We start from the raw sequence: 15,226 nt of genomic DNA, 5'->3' as shown, positions 1-15,226 counted from the left end.
CGGCCCGGGGCGGGGCGGCGGCGGCGAATGGGCGGGGCGGGGGCTGGGGCGGTGCCTCCCATTCATAAATCGGCGCCCCGACGGCTGTCCCCGGTCACCGGCCGCGGTCACTCGCCCACGACCGCGGGGCGCCCGGCTGGGGACCGCGCACTCCGGTGTCCGCCGTCGGCTGCGGTGGGCGGGCAAGAGACGAGCGCCGCGGGCTCAGAGCGTGGGGAGAGGTGGAGGGCGCGGGGCTGCTGTGGCCCAGGACCTCGGGACGGTGGTGTCCGTCTGTGACACGCCGAGCTCGGGCCGCAGAGACGCGGGTCAGCCGGGCTCCACCGTGTTCCCCGGGCTCCGCCGCGTCCCGGGCTCCGCGCTCGTCCCGACCCACCCCGTCGGGGCCGCCACGGCCGCCAGGGGGCGCGGGGCGCCGCCGCGCTGCCCCATGGGAGCTGTAGTCCGTTGCGGCCGGACTCGCGCTCCCGGCGCGCCCCGCGCTGGCGCGGCGGGATGGCGCATGCGCGGCGGCGCGCGTGGCCCGGGGATGTCGCTGCTGAGGCTGCGGGCGGTGCTGAGGGGCCCGGGCGGGCTGAGGGGGCCCGGTGAGCGCGAACGGGCACGGGGGGGACACGGAGGCACCGGGGGGCATAGAGGGACCGGCAGGGACACGAGGAGACCGGGACACGGCCCGAGTGTGCGGACGGAGTTGGGCCGGGACGTCCCACGGTCCTGAGCGTTCTCTGGGATACGCCTGGAAGATGGAAGGGTCTTTTTGCGTCGTGAGCACCCCAGGGGGTAGAGTCGGGTCTGTGGAAGTGCTGGGATGTTGTTGCTCTCCAAAGGACTGATTCGGGGGCTCTGGGTCCTGTCCCAGCTGTGGGATAGCGCCCGCCTGCTCTGGGGGCCTTGGGGTGCTGCCACCCCATTGACAGCGCTGGGGTTTGTGGTGTCCCTGGGGTCATGTTCCTTCTGAGCCTCTGGTTACAGGGGCTGAGGGGTGTCCCTGTCCCTCCTGCCCTCCTGTGCTGCTGCTGAGAAACATCCCTTGCTCATTGTGTCCACGCTGTGTCCAGCTGGGGCCATGGGGCAGAGTGGGCGACAGGGAGTGCTTGAGGGTGTGAACTCCCTCTGACCCCCACACCTTTGTGTTCTTCCTCGGCAGGGATTCCGTGGAGAATCTTCAGGAGCTACTCCTCTGCCAGCACCAAGGAGAAGGCGAACAGAAATGGCACCTGTGAGAGGACAGAGCTGCTGGAAGGTGAGTGCTGGGAGAGCTGCAGTGAGCAGACAGCAGTCAGACCAGCCTGGGCTGTTGCTTTTTCCCTGGCAGTGACACTGCTGGGTTCCTGGGATGCTGGGGTGGGCTCCAGCTTGCAGGTAGATCTCAGAGAGACAGAGGTTGGTATCTCTGTTTTGGAGTGGGGCTGGCCAAGGAGGGATGAAGTTCTTGTGTGAACCCTTTTTTCTAAGCATGATCCTGGTACTTCCAGAGTGAGGACAGGACAGAGCCTTTTGCTGTGCCTCATCACCTCTCTGTTTCCCACTAGTGCTGAAAGCTCGAGCGAAGCAGCTCCAAGGCACTAACGTCCCAGAGGTGACGGTCAGCAAAGTGGAACTGGCTGCACTGGACAATGACAAGTACCAGGAGGCTGTGGTCCCTGGCCCCAAGGAGAAGCAGCCTGTTCCCAGGGCACAGGGTGATGGCCTGGCCCGGTCCAACACCTGGGCCAAAAAGTTACAGAAGGAGATGTACAGCCAGCAGCTGAAGATGAAGCAGGAATTGCCCAGTGCTGCCTCCCTGGCTCTGGAGGACCAGGCCAAGGTAGAGGTCAAGGCAGAGACCAGACCCACAGCAAAAACCATGAAGAGCCCAAAGATCCCAAAGACAAAAGCAGCCACTGCCTGGAACCAGAGCTCTGGCAGCCCTCACAGCAAGCCCAGGGTGGTGGGACTGAAAGAAGCTGCAGAGCTGAAGAGGCCTCAGAGGATGCCAAAGGACAAGAGTAACCAACAGCAGCTGCAGCAGACCATCCAGTCCAACCTGGAGTGCTTCCTGTTCCTGCAGCAGGCGGAGGAGGCCGAGCGGTACCTCCTGCTGTGCCACAGCTCTCCGGCGAAGAGGAAGGTGCTGGACACTGGTGCCTTCAACGTCGTGATGCGCATCTGGGCCAGGAAGGTACCGAGCTGTGGGTGCTCCGGGTGGGAGAGGGGCTGGCTCATGAGGAGTAGCCTCCAGCTGGTTTTACCCGTGCTTGTCACTTCAGCAAGTGTTCAAGCAGTGCTTCTGGCAAGGGGGACTGAGCTGGCATGAGGCCACAGATCCGCGTGAGGTGGCTTGGAGAGGAAGAAAGGAGTGGGGAAAGGGTAGGGTAGACGTGACTAAATCTGAACCAGGAGTAGAGGGGCGTGGAGCTGTGATTCAGGGGCTGCTGGTGTCAGTGTCCACAGCCTCCTTCCCTTCTCAGTGAACACAGCCTCCTTCCCTTCCTCAGTGTCCACAGCCTCCTTCCCTTCTCAGTGAACACAGCCTCCTTCCCTTCTCAGTGAACACAGCCTCCTTCCCTTCTCAGTGAACACAGCCTCCTTCCCTTCCTCAGTGTCCACAGCCTCCTTCCCTTCTCAGTGAACACAGCCTCCTTCCCTTCCTCAGTGTCCACAGCCTCCTTCCCTTCTCAGTGAACACAGCCTCCTTCCCTTCTCAGTGAACACAGCCTCCTTCCCTTCTCAGTGTCCACAGCCTCCTTCCCTTCTCAGTGAACACAGCCTCCCTCCTTTCTCACCTGCAGGGCTCCTTGAATCGCCTGGACCGATTGTTTTCCATCCTGGAGGCTGCCGGCCTCCGGCCCAACCTGGACTCCTACGCGGTGGCCCTGGAGTGCATGGGCCGGAACCAGTCACCTCCCAAAGCCATCTTGAGGTAACACCTGCCTCAGGTGCTGCTGAGCCTTAGGGGCAGCAGCTCCACATGCTGTGCTTGGAGAACTGGGAGGTGCAACGGGTTGGGGTCAGGAAGAGCTGCCCCTTCTGCGTGCCCACCTGGATGCTCTGAGCCACTTCTCATGGCCAGATTTCGGTGTGGGTGGAGCACCCTCTCTGCCACCCGAGCTGCTGGGGAGTTTGTCTGAGGTTGTGCAGGGAGAGGAGATGTGGAAGGTTAGAACAGGCACCTTTCCCCCCAGAGCTGGGCTGGGAGAGGCCCTCTCCAGTCAGGGACTCCTTGGTTCCACACCCGTCCCAGGCATCTCGCTCCTTCTGGCCCCTCTATTGCTGCCTGGTGAGAATGGCTTGGATCCTCTGGTTTTATGGCACTTCTGTGGAGTTTGCCTGTTTTGGTAGGCTCAGTCACATAGCTGGCTCCTGCAGGGCTCTCCAGAGGGGCTTGGTCAGGAGATTCAGGTAGATTTCATGGAGCCTAAAGGATAGGAAAGTGCCAGTGCTAAAGTGAGCAGCTGAAAGAGCCCTGGAAGATCCCACAGGCTGGGCCTAGGGGCAGTGCCTGGGGCTGGAGGCACAGCCAGCTCCTCTCCAGAGGATGCAGAAAGCTTATGATGCACTAGTGCTGAACCTCTGGGATGTATCACTGATCTCTCTGTCCTTTGGCTGCTGACACGTTCTAGATGCCTTCAGGGAATGTCTCCAGTCAGTGTCTCTGAGGGGGCAGGCAGTGACTGCTGGATGGGGAGGAGCTGTGTCAGTGCAGCACAGGCCGTGGGGCTGCCTGTGGGCAGCTCGGTCCCGCAGTGGCCGGAGCTCGGCCTCCCTGCCCAGGAAGCTCTGCAGCGGTGCAGGCTGAGGGATGGACACCCGATCCTGTAACCTGAGGCGGGTGGTGACCTTGTGGGACGGGCTGTGCTGAGGCAGCTCCTGCCCCGGCAGCTTCTGTACAACGTGCTCAGGCCCTTGGGGAAGATCGAGCCTGTCCTGTCTGCCCCTCCTCAGATACCTGCAGAAGCTGAACAGCAGTGGCTTCCATGTGGATGAGCTCTTCCAAAAGTGCCTGTTTGAGGAAGATGAGAAGGAGATGGTGCTGTGGGCCATCAGGACTGTCCAGCCCAACTACCAGCTGCCTCCTCCACCCAGCCCCAAGATCTGCAAGTCTTCTCTGCTCCAGGACTTCTATTCCAGAGTAAGCCACAGCCCTCAGGGAGGTGTTGAAGCTGGCCACAGGTGTTCTTAGGTACAGCCCAGGGGAGGGCTAGCAAGAAAAAACCTTTTAACCTGATCTCTGCCCAATAGCCCACACAAATCATCAAATGTATGGCATTACTAACAGCCTTACAGGGGAGCAGCAAAGCAGAGGGCTTGCAGGGGGCTGGAGATGGCCTCCATGCATGGCAGAGGGTGCTTGGGGAGGTGCTTGGCCATAACACAGGAGCAGAGCAGCCTCTGGGGTTTGTGTGCCCAAGACCTCTGGATCCAGAGGTCCCAGCGAGGTGCTTTTAGCCCACAGTTGTACCACAATTGTTCCTCTTGCAGGGAAGCTGGGAGAATGAGCATGGCTTCTCTTCCTCCCACTTTTGGCACTGACTGCCTCTGTCCCATTGCAGGAGACAATGGCGTCGTACCCCAAGCTGGATTTCTCCATGAAGGAGTTGCAGGAGCGCTTCCAGCAGCAGCTGGAGATGGAGCTGAAGAACACCGTAACCATCGAGTCAGTGGAGGCAGCCAAGCCCCTGACCCCACAGGCTATCAAAGCGGTAAACTCAGGGCTCTGGGGCAGCCCTCAGGACCTGTGGGTGAGAGCTGAGGGTCCACAAGCCAAAGAGGGGGCAGCCCATGCTGACCAGCTCTCTTCCTTCCTTTTCCATGCAGCGTGAGCTGCTGGGCACCCTCCGCTCCCAGTGGCACGACGCCATCCTCCAGGCCCTGCAGAATTCCAAGCGCAGCATGGTCAGGCCCAAGAGGCTGTCCAAGTACAGCGCCCTCTACCCCTACCTGTGTCTGCTGCCAGATGAGGCGTATGTGGACATCATGCTGCAGGTAGGAGCCTGCCCTACCCTCCCAGGAGTGGGGCAGGACTATCAGCCATGGGGCTGTCACAGAGCACTAATGTCCCACTTGAGCCAAATGGGAATTTCCTGAGAGGTTTACCAGGTTATTAGCTGCAGGCTGTCTGCTCCCTCTGCAGAGCAGCCAGAGAAATCCATGCTCTGTCCTGGTTGTTTTTGCTTCCTCACCATCTGTTCAGTATCATGGAAATCAGCATCTTTCTGTGCTCCCTGCACAGCAGCTTTAACTCCTGCTCTGTCTCTCTGCTGTGTCTCTCTGTTCCTCATTCCTAAGACCTTCTTTGTCTTCCCCTTTCCCAGGTCCTCAATGATCTGTCTCCACAAGGTGAGTCCCTGGCAGTCCTGGCCAGGGAGCTGGGCTCCAAAGTCTACGACAGGTACATCATCCAGAGGAAGCTGCGCAGCGGCCAGCTGGAGAAGGTGCAGAAGATCTATGAGAACTACATCCAGCTGCTGGCAAAGGACAGCCAGGTAAGGATCCCTTGGAGCCAGGAGTCCCATGCAGGAAATCTCTGAGCTTTGCAGCGCAGGAGAGGACAAGAGGGGAGAAAGGGGCCAAGGCCACTGCCCTGGGCACCTCAAGGGCCAGGGGATCAGGTTGTTCTCAGAGCTGAGTGCTCATAAAGGCAGGCAGGTCTGCAGTCTGGGCAGGAGGGGCAGGATGCTGTGGGGACAGGGTGTCAGCACTGGGGTGTGGCACGAGGAAGGACTTTGCAGTGCCACCATTCCCGTTCTCACTGTTGGGCTCAGCCCAGCCTCCTCAGCCCTCCTTCCCCAAACACCCCTGTCAGGGAGGACCTTTGGGGACACAAAGATAGGAGAATCCTCAGAGCCACACCTCAGATAGATTGACCCCATCCAGCAAAGCCCCTCCAGCTGACTCCATTTTCTCCTTCCACCTCCCAGCCTAAACAGTACATGCCACGGGAATACTGGGAGAAGCTGGTGGCAGATGCAGGCTTTGGGCCTTCCCTGAACTTGAAGACCTGCAGCTGGCCATGTGTGCTCCTCATGCGCCTGGGCATGCACATGCTGGAGCTCCTGGTGAAGGCTGTTAAGGTGCCCAGGAACATCCTCAATCATCGCCTGGAGTCCAAGCCTATCCCTGTCCTCTACCACGTCTACTCCTTCTACAGTAACTGGCAGGTGAGCCTCATCCTGGGGGCTCTAGGGCTGTGCAGGATACCCCTTCCTCAAAACCTCAGACCCTTGCAAGGCCCTTCTCTGTCCTTGCTGCCATTCCTGCTCAGGGATGCTTTGAGGAGCCCTTGATTCTGTGTGGGTGCTCTCCTTACTTGGCACAATCCTTGTGGAATGGCTGACTGACCACAGGCTCTTCCACACTCCAGCCCTAATCCTCTGCTGCTGATCCTCCTCTGCAGGTCGGGCTGATAAGGCCCCATCCCATCTTCTCCCAGCTTGTGTCAAACGCTGCAGAGACCACGCTGACCTTCAACTCCTCTGCCATGCCCATGCTGTGCCCCCCGGTGCCCTGGACCTCCCCCAGTTTCGGTGCCTTTGTCCTCAACGACACCAAGCTGATGCGTTTCATGGATGAGACCACCCACCACCAGCTGCTCCTGGAGCAGTCTCCCCTCGTGAACCTCCACCCCGTGCTGGATGCCCTCAACCAGCTGGGCAACTGCGCCTGGAAGATCAACCAGCCAGTGCTGGATATCATCATCTCCATCTTCAATGACAAAGGGGATGAGAAGCTGGACATCCCACCCCCCCTCTCTGAGGCTCCCAAGCCTCCCACTCCTTCCAGCAATTCCTCCACCTGGAGCAAGTCCTTCAAGCACGAGGTGTTCCTGTGCAAGAAGAAGACTGCAGAGATGCACAGCCTGCGCATGGACGCGCTCTACAAGCTCTCCATCGCCAACTACGTCAGGGACAAGGTGTTCTGGTTCCCTCACAACATGGACTTCCGTGGCAGGACTTACCCGTGCCCGCCCTATTTCAACCACCTGGGGAATGATGTCACCCGGGCCATCCTGCTCTTTGCAGAGGGGAGGCCACTGGGGCCCAGGGGACTTGACTGGCTGAAGATCCACCTCATCAACCTGACAGGGCTGAAGAAGAAGAATGCCTTGCAGGAACGGCTGGAGTATGCCAATGAAATCATGGAGGACATCCTGGACTCGGCTGACCACCCGCTCACGGTATGTGGGAGCTTCTGGGAAGTGAAATAAAATGGAAATCAGAATCGATTTTGAAACAAAAACATTTTGAAAGGTAGACTTTTGAGAGGTAAAAAGGGAGAACGCAATGCAGAGATTCCTAAATAACCTGTTTCTCTTTGAAGACATGATGTAAAACTAGGGAAGTGGAGGCATGGTGGGAGGAGGTGCTGTGCCCAGCGTATCCCAGGTGCTCAGGGGCTCCTACCTGTGATTTGAGGGGCACAGGAGCACTGCCTGCTCCAACCAGCCTGGGCTTTCTCATTCCCAGGGCAGGAAGTGGTGGATGGACACTGATGAGCCCTGGCAAGCCTTGGCATGCTGTATGGAAATCGCCAAAGCCTCAAGGTCCCCAGATCCAGCAGCCTACATCTCTCACTTCCCAGTTCACCAGGTAGGAGGCCGGTAGGTCCTCACGGCCCATATGAGGCTCAGCAGGGCAGGAAAGGAACATCCAGGTTTCCAGCTCTGCAATCCCTGCTCCACATGGCTGGGTTTTCTTAGGAATGGAAATGCAGTGTTGGGCATTTTGGCATGGGAACTCTGGTGATTTGCTGCTGCCTGCAGCCATCCATGAGCTGGTACAACCGAGGGCTGCCTCGCTTCCCTTGGCTTGAGCAGAGCCCAGCTGGGAGATCGCTGGCAGCTGCCGCAGGGTGAGGGCCAGGCCAGTGTCACCATCTGCAGCCACAGGATCAGGACTGGAATTCGGCCCAGCAGGGCAACACCTGGCTGGCTGGAGTACTCGGAGCAGTGCTTTGGAGGCCTTTGCTCCACTCCTGCTCTGAAGCTGAAGCCAAGCAGCTCTGCAAGAGCCAGTATGTCAGGTCTGGATCTCTGAGGAAGGGCATGGGGAGGTTGTCCCCCACCTTCAGTGGCCTGTCACCATGTGCCCTGTCCCTGCTCAAGTGCTGCTCAGCTCCCTGAAGGTACCTGTCCTCCCTGCACAGGGACAAGGCTGATAGTGGCCATTGGTAAGGAGTGGCTGCTCCTTTCTCTTAGGAGGAGATCAAGTGGCCATGACTGAGTGGGGAGGGCAGCAGTTTTTCTGCCAGTAGTGATAGCCTGGAATATGAATGAGGCAGTCAGGTCTGATATTTTGATGACAGCAAAAGGTCAAGAGAGCAGCTGGGGGTGTGTGGAGGGCGCAGCTAATGAAATATCAGCAAGGACTTCTTCTGGAGGGTACCAGAGTCTTGTTCAGCCTGAGTCATCAGTGCTCAATTAACGGAGCCGTCAGGTCCTGGCGCTGCCTTTCTGCACTGCAGCGAGTGGGGAGAGAGTGCAGGAGAAAGGGGGCCCTGCTTGAGGAGCCTGTCAGTCCTGGAGTAGCTGTGGCTCCCTGGGGCCAGGGAGAGCCTGAGCACAGGGGGCCAGGACCAGCAGCACATCTGTGAGAAACATCACTGCCAGTGCGGTGTGGGGAGAACCAAGATCTTCATGCACCATCATTCAGGTCCTGTCTGTCTCACCCAAGCTGCTCTTGGTTCCAGGAGGGCTGCAAGGGCAGCTGCTGTGGCAGACGCTCACTGTGCCTCTGATGCAGCTTTGGAAAATCTGGGTGGGAGCTGGTTTCTGTCAGAGGGATGTTTTCATCTGCTGGCAGTGCAGCTGTCTGGAGTTGCAGAGCCAGCTGGGGCTTCCTGAGGGATCTCTGGCTTGGCCTGCCATTTCCTGCCTCTGATCCCACTGCTGAGGTTGTTTTGACTGCTGGTTCTTGGGGCTGCTTTTAGCATCCCAGATGTATTCGGTGTTTTCCCAATTTTCTGGTTTTCAGTGTTTCCACAGAGCTCTGATGTCTTTGGAAGCCCGCAGAAGTGGTGATGTGAGGTTTCTGATTTTAAACCTCACACGTCACAGTAGTTAGGGATGGACCCAGGCAGGAAACCTGGCCAGAAGGCAAATGGTCACTGCTCTGAAGAAGGGGTGGAAATAATGACCACCTGAGCCCAGGGTACCTGTGCATGGGGAGGGGCCAGATGAGCAGGGCTCTGTCCACACACTAACTCCTTGTTTCCCTCGTGCTCTTCCTGCAGGATGGCTCCTGCAATGGGCTGCAGCACTATGCAGCACTTGGCCGGGATCTCAGCGGCGCTGCCTCCGTCAACCTGGTGCCCTGTGGGCTCCCTCAGGATGTCTACAGTGCAGTGGCCCAGCAGGTGAGGCACTGTGGGGACACACGGGGTCCTTTTGGACCTGCCTCCTCCTCTTGATGTGCACAGGGTGACTCCTACTCCCAAGGAGAAGAGTGGGGATGAGTGTGCAGAGGGCTGGGGAGGCATGAGCTGGGCAGAGACAGGGACTGTCTGTCCCCGAGTGGGATGTGACTGGAAATCTATCCTCATGGAGGTGGCTGTGAGAAATCCCCTGGGATTTCTGCTGTCCTCACTTGTCCTAAATGAAGCCTAGGAGAACTAGGCTGGAGAGGTGGAAGTGAGCAGTATGTTTGTTCCTCATCCCTTGGTCACAGCTGGCTGGCCCATGGGTTACGAGCTTTTTCTTCCTTGAGCTGAGTTGGAGGGAGTGGGTAGAGATTCAGCCTTGGTCCTGTTACAAATTCTTTGGTTTCTTTGTCAAGATGTGATGTGAAATTTGCCACTGGGAGAGTGCTGAGAGGCTCATTCAGCTGGCATTGGACCCTGCATCTCCCATCTGGGTGTCAGCAGGTTTTCTCAAGGCAGCACCACAGCAGAGAGCAGGAAGAGTTCATGGAGGTGCAGGGCTTGCTCAGTTATCACTGGGAGGCAGAGGCAGGAGAGCCCAGGTTCTGAGCCACAGTCAAGCTGTGTCCTTGTCCCAGCTGGCACGACCCAGGGACAGCCAAAGGGGCAGTGCCAAAGCAGCAGGGAAGGCTCTGCAGGCACTGTTATCCATGCTGGATCCCTTCAGCAGGCGCCTTCTCTCATCCAGGGTGATGAAAATGGGCTGCAGGGATCCTGATGGGAGCTTGAGCCGGGCAGTGCACAGCTGCGAGGGTCCCACAGGCCACCAGCCACAGAGGGGGCTCGAGCCAGCGTGGCTCATGCCAGCCCTGACTCAGAGGCACTCTCCTCAGGTGGAGGAGTTTCGGAAGAAGGATGCTGAGCGGGGGTTGAAGGTTGCCCAGGTGCTGCAGGGCTTCATCAGCCGCAAGGTGGTGAAGCAGACGGTGATGACGGTGGTGTACGGGGTCACTCGCTACGGGGGCCGCCTGCAGATAGAGAAACGCCTCAAGGAGATCGATGAGTTCCCTGAGGTAGCATTCCTGTGTGTCCCCCCTCCCTGGATCCTGTCACTTTCCTCTGTGTCTTTGGCTGTCCCTTTGTATGACCCGTGGCTCTGCCTCTGCTCTGTGCCAGGAGTACTTGTGGGAAGCATCTCATTATCTGGTGAAGCAGGTGTTCAACAGCATCAAGGAGATGTTCTCAGCAACTCGAGATATCCAGGTAAGGAGCCTGTTGCCCTTTACCTCCACTTTTTCTTCTTCCCTGGTCCATTCATACATAGACAAGGGGATGCTCCATGGGGAGAGATGGTTCTGCTGGCCCAGAGAGGATCCTCCTGCCCCAGCCCAGAGGTGTGGGATTGTACCAAACTCCCCAGTAAGCACTGGCCTGTCACAGTCTGCGGCAGGAGTGAGGTTGGCCTGTGCTGGGAGGGGATGGGGTCTCCCAGCTCCACACTAACTGCAGCTGCTTCCTCCCCTCCTCTGAAGAACTGGCTGACGGAGAGCGCCAAGCTCATCGCCCAGTCGGGCCGGACGGTGGAGTGGGTCACACCGCTGGGGCTCCCCATCGTGCAGCCCTACTATCGCTCCAGATCCACTGTGGTGAGTGTCCAGTGTCAGCTCTCATGGCCCACCCTCCCTGTGCTATGGTGGGAGCAGGGAAAAGGCAGCCGGGCTAGGGCCTGGCAGGTTGGCATCACTGGTGGGTGAGCCTGCAGAGCAGGTAGGATCCCTGAGTGCAGGCACATCCTCCAGCCTCATGGCTCCCTGCAGAGCCTGGAGTGTGTGGGTGAGCTGGTGAGGAAGCTCTGTGGCTCCATCCCACTCAGGCAGCTGGGGCACGGGCCGTTCCCCGCTCTGAGAGCCTCCTCAGGGCTCGTGTGACTCAGTCTCGCTGCTGTCACCTCCCACGTGCTGCTGTGCTGACTCACAGCCCCCAGCCCGGCTCCAGCAGCCCTTCTCGGGCCAATTCACCCTGCGAGGGTGAAGGGGTTCAGATGCCTGCCAGCAGCCTCAGGAGGAGAGCTTGGCAAAGTGTCACTGGGCAGTGGCAGCTGCCATGGTTCTGGGACAGCCTGGAAAGGCACAGGCCCCTCTCCAGAGGAGTGGGGCAGTGCCCAGCCCACCGTGCTGCCAGGCAGTGCAGGGTGACAGCTGGTACCCCCTCTCCCCACAGCTGAATTGTGGCATGCAGCGCTTGAGTGTGAAAACCTCCAACAGCAGCCAGTAAGTACAAAACCTGCACTGCACCCCTGCTGGCCACAGCCTGTGCTCTGGGGACAAAGCCTTCCTGTCAGGGAAGCTGTCAAGGAGTGCCAGAGCTCCTGTTATTTGCCCCTAAGCTGCAGAAAGCTGGACAGAGCAGCAAGGCCTTGGGGCCCTTCAGGGCAGCCCCCTCACCCCCAGGGTGTCTCTGTGCCAGTGCTGTCATCTTTGGCCTTGAAATGCCCCAGCTCCTCTGTGCTCCACTTTGTCCTGCAGGAAACCTGACACTGTGAAGCAGAAAAATGCCTTTCCCCCCAACTTCATCCACTCTCTGGACTCCACACACATGATGCTCACAGCACTGCACTGCCTCAGGTAGGGAGTGGGCAACTGGGCTCTCACCTGGCTCTTCTGTGGCTCAGGACTCTCCTGGGAGAACGTTGCTGGGGCAAGGCACCACATGGGACTGAGGAGTCCCTGGTGGGTGGGCATTTGGGGTTCCTGGCAGAGAAGGAAAGGAGGCAGCAGGACAGGGACAGGGAGATCCTGGGATTGGCCACCTCCTTCTGAAAAGCTGATGTGCAGGGAGTCCCCCTCTTGTGTGGTCCCTGCTCGTGTCCCAGCCAGAGGTTCTGTGTGGGGTGGGCCCATCACACAGAGGGGTCTCAGCACTGCTTCATGGCACCTCTGCCTCCTCGCAGGAAGGGCCTGACCTTCGTCTCAGTCCACGATTGCTACTGGACTCACGCGCTCACCGTGGATGTCATGAACCAGGTAAAAGTGTCCTCCTGGCTCCCTTGTGAGCAAGATCTTGCTGATCTGTGCTCTGGGCCCGTGCCAGGCCTCGCCTCCCCTGGGCTTTGCTCCATAGGCTGATTGATTCACCCGGGTGAGGTGAACCTGGGATGTTTGCTGGCGGTTACAGCTGATTTCTTGGTGCCCCTTCTCCTCCCACTCTGCAGAGAGATCATGGGGAGAGTGTGGAAACAGGCACTAAACACAGCCCTGGCAGCCAGTGCCCCTGCCCTGCCCTGGGTCCTTCCCAAAGGCTTTTGTGCTAATGAGGGTCAACCTCTGCTTCACATCTCCCCGGGCTGATTCCCTTCACATCTCCCCTTGTCTGGCAGCCCCTCCTTCCCACTCCTGCTGCTTTCCCTGCCCCTCACCTCTGACGTGTCACTGGGGGAAGGAGGGAAAACACCTGCTAAGCTGCACCTCACAGTTGTCTCCCTGGGTCAGGTCTGTCGGCAGCAGTTTGTGGCTCTGCACAGCGAGAAGATTCTGCAGGATCTGTCTGAGTTCATGCTGGAGAAGTATTGCAGGTATTCCTGACCTGTTGGATTTTCCCCCCCACTTCCCAGAGGTCGTGTTCAGGTGCTCACAGGTTGTGTCACCTGCCTGGGGGTTGCTCTGGGGGGAAGCTGTCCTTCCTTCTTGCCTGACACCCAAATCACCATCAACAGCTGTGTAAAAACCCAGGGCTCTGCACCCTCTGGCTGCAGAACCAGAGGAGGTTTTGGCAGCCTTAGGGCCTGCCCTCGGGTGCTGGGGCTGGGCTCCTGCTCTCACTCTCCTGCATGGTCTGTTTTGGAAGAGCTGAATCCTGTTGTCAGGGGCTGCACTAGGGAGCAGAGGAGGATGTGCCTGGTTCCAGATAACCTGTGTTCATTTGCTTCCTTCTAGTTCATCCAGCTCCAGCACAGAGCCCATAGCCCATTGGCAGAAGAGACTGATGGAGCAGCTGTCGAATGTCCCCAGGACAGGTAGGAGCATGGGACAGGAACGTGCAGAGCTCAGGAGCATTTTGGAGACAAGGGGAATGAGATGGAGTGGCCCCCAAAACCACCAAAAGGCAAAAATCCAGAGCTGTCTCCTTGGATCAGGTTTCCTCTCCTATGCTGGACTGCAGAGCCATGGGGCAGAGCAGTCCAGCATGTCCACATTCCCTTGTAGCATTCCTGTCCCTGCCATCCTCACTGAGTCCCTGGGATTTCCCCCAGGCTGACCCAGCTCTTCCCATCCTGCTCTTGTTCTGCTCCCATCTGTTTCCAACCATGAGCATTTGCTCGGAGATGGGAGCAGGGACTCGGCATGGTAATTGCCAGGATCTAGATGATATACATGCAATGGGATTAAGGCAATTAGTTTAACTCCTTCTAATCCCTCAGCCCTGTGTCTGCCAGGCCATCTGGCTCTGCCTGACCTCTGTGTGGAGTGGCTCCATGGGCAGCACAGTTCAGGGGCAGGGATCCTGAAGCCACTTCCCTCTCCCCTGTCCATCCCCACCTTGCTCTCCTCTGACCTCTCCTTTGCTCCCTCAGGTGAATTCAACCTGAAGCAAGTGATGGATTCCACATATTTCTTCAGCTGAGCCTGGCAGCCCACAGGGCCCTAGGATACCTCTGGACCTCCAGCCATGGTGGGCACTGGCCTGCAATGCTCTTCTGTCCCACATCTCACGGGGAAGAAGGTGCAGCTTCCAGCCCAGCGAGAGCCCTGCCTCACTCTGAGGTGCTGGGGCAAACTGACTGCTGGAGCAGCTGGTGGGGGACAGGGGCTCTGCACTGTTTGCTGTCACTGCTGTCCCAGCACAGGGAGAGGGCACCAAGCCCTGCTGAGGGCTGCAGCTCTGGGCTGGGGTCAAAGGGGTGGCAGTGTGGGTGCCCTTAGCCCTCACCCCAGTGCTGTGAGCACTGTCCTTTGCCTGGCTGTTGCCTGTCCTGAGGTGCTGTCCCCCTCTTTCCATCTCCACCAGCAGGGCTCACACTTGGAGGGGCAGGCAACTGACCTGGCCACAGCAGGAGCCCCAGCCCTGCTCTTGGCCACAGGGCAGGTGCTGCTCTGTGCTCTGCTCCAGCTCTGGGCACTGTCCTCACTTTCCATAGTGCAGCCTCTGCTCTTCACTCTCTTTTCCAGGGATGAGTTTTGCTGCTGCTCACAGGGGCTCAGGCAGGGAAAACCACTAACTTGGGGGTCAACATGTATAATATTGTAAATAAAATGTTTTTTGAAATACAAGATGGGACCTGTATCCTCTGAAATCTTTGCCTGACCCCTGTCTTTGCCAGGGGCACAGGGAGGTGGGATTGCTGCCTCCCAGTCTGGCCCTGTTCTGCTGACTGGTTGGCCACAGGGTGTCACATTCTGAAAATGCTTTTGTAGCAGAAACATGGAATTGTGCCAGTGCAGCTACAGTGAGAACTGGACTCACAGGGGCCAACTGCAGCTTTTCCAGCCAGGAGCCTCCCCTTCTCACTGAACTGTGGCTTCCCACACCTCCTCTCCACCAGGCTGGTGTTGGAGATGGTTGGCACCTTGCAACTGGAGCTGTGTTTGGCCCAGTTCTCAGCTGTGCCCTATAACCACAGGCTCACAATCAGCCTGCACCCAGCTTCTTCCTGGCTGCTGCTGGAGCGAGGGGAAAGCTGCTGGCAGAGGCTTTTCACCTTGTGGCTTTCCTGGCAAGGAATGCAGCTCTTCAAAGGACAAAGCTGCATCCCACAGCCTGAGCTGGGACTGTGCCCAGTGTTCCAGCTCCCGGGGCGGGCACGAGGCGCGGCAGGGAGGGACGGTGGCGAAGAAGCAGAGCCGGAGTCGTGCGTAGCTCTGTCAGCTGCTGACGTTTATTGCACAGGATGGGC

General features: G+C 58.6%; 1 protein-coding gene across 1 annotated transcript; it reads left to right on the top strand.

Annotated features, from left to right (window-relative positions):
• Positions 1–521: 521 nt before the first annotated feature.
• POLRMT (RNA polymerase mitochondrial) lies at positions 522–14,603 on the top strand. Its single transcript, XM_053999353.1, has 21 exons — positions 522–587; positions 1,148–1,243; positions 1,533–2,161; positions 2,772–2,902; positions 3,925–4,111; positions 4,533–4,682; positions 4,798–4,965; positions 5,295–5,465; positions 5,901–6,140; positions 6,377–7,156; positions 7,446–7,568; positions 9,211–9,333; positions 10,230–10,409; positions 10,513–10,599; positions 10,869–10,982; positions 11,557–11,606; positions 11,862–11,960; positions 12,287–12,359; positions 12,825–12,907; positions 13,269–13,348; positions 13,907–14,603. Exons 1-21 carry the CDS (start codon positions 530–532, stop codon positions 13,954–13,956), a joined length of 3,672 nt encoding a protein of 1,223 aa, XP_053855328.1. The 5' UTR covers positions 522–529; the 3' UTR covers positions 13,957–14,603.
• Positions 14,604–15,226: the final 623 nt, after the last annotated feature.

This window comes from Vidua macroura, chromosome 26 (assembly GCF_024509145.1).
Source record: "Vidua macroura isolate BioBank_ID:100142 chromosome 26, ASM2450914v1, whole genome shotgun sequence".
Lineage (NCBI taxonomy): Eukaryota > Metazoa > Chordata > Aves > Passeriformes > Viduidae > Vidua > Vidua macroura.
This window is presented reverse-complemented; position numbering and strand designations above follow the sequence as displayed.

Excerpts from the sequence above, each read along its gene's own strand:
- POLRMT (XM_053999353.1), top strand. The coding sequence starts at position 530 with ATGTCGCTGCTGAGGCTGCGGGCGGTGCTGAGGGGCCCGGGCGGGCTG. Across the intron at positions 5,466-5,900 it reads TGCTGGCAAAGGACAGCCAG|CCTAAACAGTACATGCCACG; the intron begins GTAAGGATCCCT and ends TCCACCTCCCAG. Across the intron at positions 6,141-6,376 it reads CCTTCTACAGTAACTGGCAG|GTCGGGCTGATAAGGCCCCA; the intron begins GTGAGCCTCATC and ends CCTCCTCTGCAG.